Source organism: Geospiza fortis, unplaced genomic scaffold (assembly GCF_000277835.1).
Source record: "Geospiza fortis unplaced genomic scaffold, GeoFor_1.0 scaffold4, whole genome shotgun sequence".
NCBI lineage: Eukaryota > Metazoa > Chordata > Aves > Passeriformes > Thraupidae > Geospiza > Geospiza fortis.
In genome coordinates this window covers 758,914-762,552 of record NW_005054475.1, presented here as the reverse complement: position 1 = coordinate 762,552, position 3,639 = coordinate 758,914, and the positions used below count along the sequence as shown (strand labels likewise).

The window sequence follows — 3,639 nt, the reverse complement described above, 5'->3', positions numbered from 1 at the left end:
AATGCCGACCGTTGTGCCAGGGATATTGATCCTCTGCTGGAGGAGTGACTAATTTTAAGCACTGATTTATTGTTTTTGTTTCCAAGGAGCCTGGGGTTGGTGGCACCAGCGGGATGAGTAATTACAGCAATTTGTGGGTTGGGAGCGGTGAGAGCTGGAATGTTTGTTTTACAGGATGGGCTGCTCCTGGAGCAGGGCTGCAGCTCCTCCCAGCACCCAGCCTTGCTCAATATCCCCGGGTTTTTGGCTGCATCCAGGCTCTGCACTGCAAGGAGCAGGACAATGGCATTTGAGGGAGTGAGGAGATGGAGGTGGAGATGGAGATAGAAGGAGATGGGAAAGCTGGGGGCGTTCACCTGGAGAAGGCTCCAGGGAGAGCTCAGAGCTCTTTCCAGTGCCTGAAGGGGCTCCAGGAGAGCTGGAGAGGGACTTTGGACAAGGGCTGGAGGGAGAGGACACAGGGAATGGCTTCCCACTGCCAGAGGGCAGGGATGGGTGGGATATTGGGCAGGAATTGTGAGCTGTGGCTGCCCCTGGGTCCCTGGCAGTGCCCAACACCAAGGGCTGTCACCCTCCAACCCAGGAACCATGTGGGAATGGGATTTACAGCCCAGCCAGCTCCTTCCCATCTCTCCAGTGGGAAATACAACCCTTGAACTGGGATGGGTGAATTTATTTCATGTTCTCCAAGGTTCAGAAGTCAATGTTCTTTGATGATGGTGAAGGGAATGTGCTTTCCATTTGGCTTCCCTCCCCAGTCAGCTCTGCTCTGGCTCTTGGCCGCTCCGGGTGAAAATCTCCTTTGGTTCATTGCTCAGGGCAGGGCAGTCAGGAGTGCTCAGAGCCAGAACTCTGCTCTCCGTGAGCATCAGTGTCTGCAAACATCAGAATCATTGATTCCTTTCCAAAGATAAGCCACTTCTGCAGTGCTGAAACTGGGGGTCACTGAATTTTGCTGGGACATAAAAAAACCCCAACTAAATCCATTCAGTGTTTTCCACCCAAAGAAACCCTAAAACCATCGGGGATGTGCACAATTTCCCTCTGGTTTATTCTACACCTGATACAAACTATCTATAAACATATCATGTATTCCATTATATGTTTATAGATAGTTTATATCTAATATCCTGTGCTGGATCCACAAGAATCATCAGAGTCCAGAGCAGCCCCAACAATCCCTCTGTGGAATTCCCACAGGCTGGAATAAACTGCAGTTTTTCACTGTGCTTGCTTTTTCCTGGTTTTCCCTATTTTTTCCCCTCAAGCTGCTCTGCCTTCCTTATCTCCAGCTGCTTAAAATGACTCTAAAAAGAAGTAGGAGAGCACAATCTCAGTGATTTTGCTGTGTTTGGGTTATTCCACATGGAATTTTATGGGGAAACCCAGAATTCTGCCCAGCCTCCAAGGCAGCAAGCTGAGCAAGCCATCCCTGCTCCATGTTTCAGTTTCCTCTTGCCAGAGGTACCTGGGTGCTGCAGACACTCCCTGTCAAGGGCAGTCACTTCTGTGGATTTTGTTTTGCTGCAGAGCTTGTTTTGGGGCCAAGAGCTCTTGGGTGTCTCTGAGGGGTTGTCAAATGTGGTGTTCCCTCCCTGTTCCCCATCTGACTGCCTCATCCTTTCCCACAGGGAGCAGAGGGAATGCCCCTGGATGATCCTGGGTTTTAGTGGGGCTCTAAATGCGATGGGGTGAAATCCTGAAAAGAGAACAAAGCCCAGGGCTGGGTGCACAGAGGGGTCTGTGAGCTCTGTGATCCAGCTCAGGGCAGGTCAGGGAGCTCAGTGCTTTAATCACAGCTAAGCTCATTAATTACAGGCCTCTAAGGCAGTTCTCTCTGCACTTTGAGGAGCAGCTCTGCCTGAGGGATAATCCTCTTGGGAAGGTTCTTGCTGGAGCTTCAGCCTGCTCAGGGATGCCCTGTGGTTCTGGGGAGCCAGGGCAGGCTGGCTGCTGTTCTCCAGGGAGGAAAGGGCCTGAGCTGGGGGTGGCACAGGACAGTGACTGGGACTGTGGGACACAGGGCAGTGACAGGGCTGTGGGGACAGCAGTGACAGGGCTGTGGGGACAGCAGGGCAGTGACAGCAGCTGTGGGTCACACAGCAGTGCCAGGGCTGTGGAGCACACAGCAGTGACAGCACAGGACAGTGACAGGGCTCTGGGTCACACAGCAGTGACAGGGCTGTGGGTCACACAACAGTGACAGTGCTCTGGGGCACAGCAGTGCCAGGGCTGTGGGGCACAGGGCAGTGCCAGGGCTGTGGGGCACAGCAGTGACAGGGCTGTGGGGACAGCAGTGACAGGGCTGTGGGGACAGCAGTGACAGGGCTGTGGGGACAGCAGTGACAGGGCTGTGGGGACAGCAGTGACAGGGCTGTGGGGACAGCAGTGACAGGGCTGTGGGGACAGCAGTGACAGGGCTGTGGGGACAGCAGTGACAGTGCTCTGGGGCACAGGGCAGTGCCAGGGCTGTGGGGCACAGCAGTGACAGGGCTGTGGGTCACACAGGACAATGACAGGGCTGTGCTCCCTTGCAGGTGCGTGTTACTATGACCCCAACCAGTCCATGTACGTGTTCGGGGGCTGCACCCAGAGCAGCTGCAACGCCGCCTTCAACGACCTCTGGAGACTGGACCTCAACAGCAAGGAATGGATCCGGCCCCTGGCCTCAGGTGAGCCCTGCAGCTCCCCCACGCCCCTCCCTCCTCCCCAGGGCTCGGGTTCCATGCTTCTGGGTGTGTCTGAGCCCCATCCCACCGGGTTTGGGCTACATCCTGGAGAAATGTGGGGTTTGTGGCAGAGTCTGAGTCCTCAGCACCGCCTTGGGGGGTTTTGGGGAGCAGCTGGTCCCTGTCGTGCATGGTAGAGGACATTCCCTGCAGCCACCAGAGCCTGAGGTGATGAGACTGAGAGAGTTGGGATTGTGCAGCTGGGGAAGGCTGAGTTGGGATTGTTCATTTGGGGAAAACTGAGCTGGGATTGTTCATTTGGGGAAAACTGAGTTGGGATTGTTCATTTGGGGAGGGCTGAGAGAGTTGGGATTGTTCAGCCTGGGGAAGGCTGAGTTGGGATTGTTCATTTATTGTTCATGTGGGGAAAGGCTGAGTTGGGATTGTTCATGCTGCAGTAGGCTGAGAAGGATGTGATGATTGTTCAGCTTGGAGGAGGCTGAGAAATTGGGATTGTTCAGCCTGGAGAGGAGAAGCTCCAGGGAGAGCTCAGAGCCCCTTCCAGTGCCTTAAGTGACTCTGGGACAGCTGGAGAGGGACTTTGGACAAGGGCTGGAGGGACAGGACACAGGGAATGGCTCCCACTGCCAGAGGGCAGGGCTGGATGGGACACTGGGCAGGAATTGTTCCCTGTGAGGGTGGGCAGGCCCTGGCACAGGGTGCCCAGAGCAGCTGGGGCTGCCCCTGGATCCCTGGGAGAGTCCCAGGCCAGGCTGGAGCACCCTGAGGTAGCGAAGGTGTCCCTGCCCATGGCAGGGGGTGGCACTGGGTGTGTTTAAGGTCCCATTCCGTGATTTCATGGTGAGAGTCACTGTCCCAAAGCTGAGATTTTCTTTGCTCATTCCAGTGGCTCCCACTGCAGGTATTTTTGGGCGGTGGAGCAGACAAGCCCCTGCAGGGGGGGGGGGGG

The 3,639-nt window shown here is 55.5% G+C and overlaps 1 protein-coding gene across 1 annotated transcript in view; it reads left to right on the top strand.

Annotated features, from left to right (window-relative positions):
- FBXO42 (F-box protein 42) overlaps positions 1–3,639 on the top strand; it is a 31,569-nt gene that overhangs the window by 6,073 nt on the left and 21,857 nt on the right. The window contains exon 3 of the mRNA XM_005428242.3: positions 2,538–2,672. Coding sequence (XP_005428299.1) covers positions 2,538–2,672 — 135 coding nt within the window. The remainder of the gene's footprint in view (positions 1–2,537; positions 2,673–3,639) is intronic.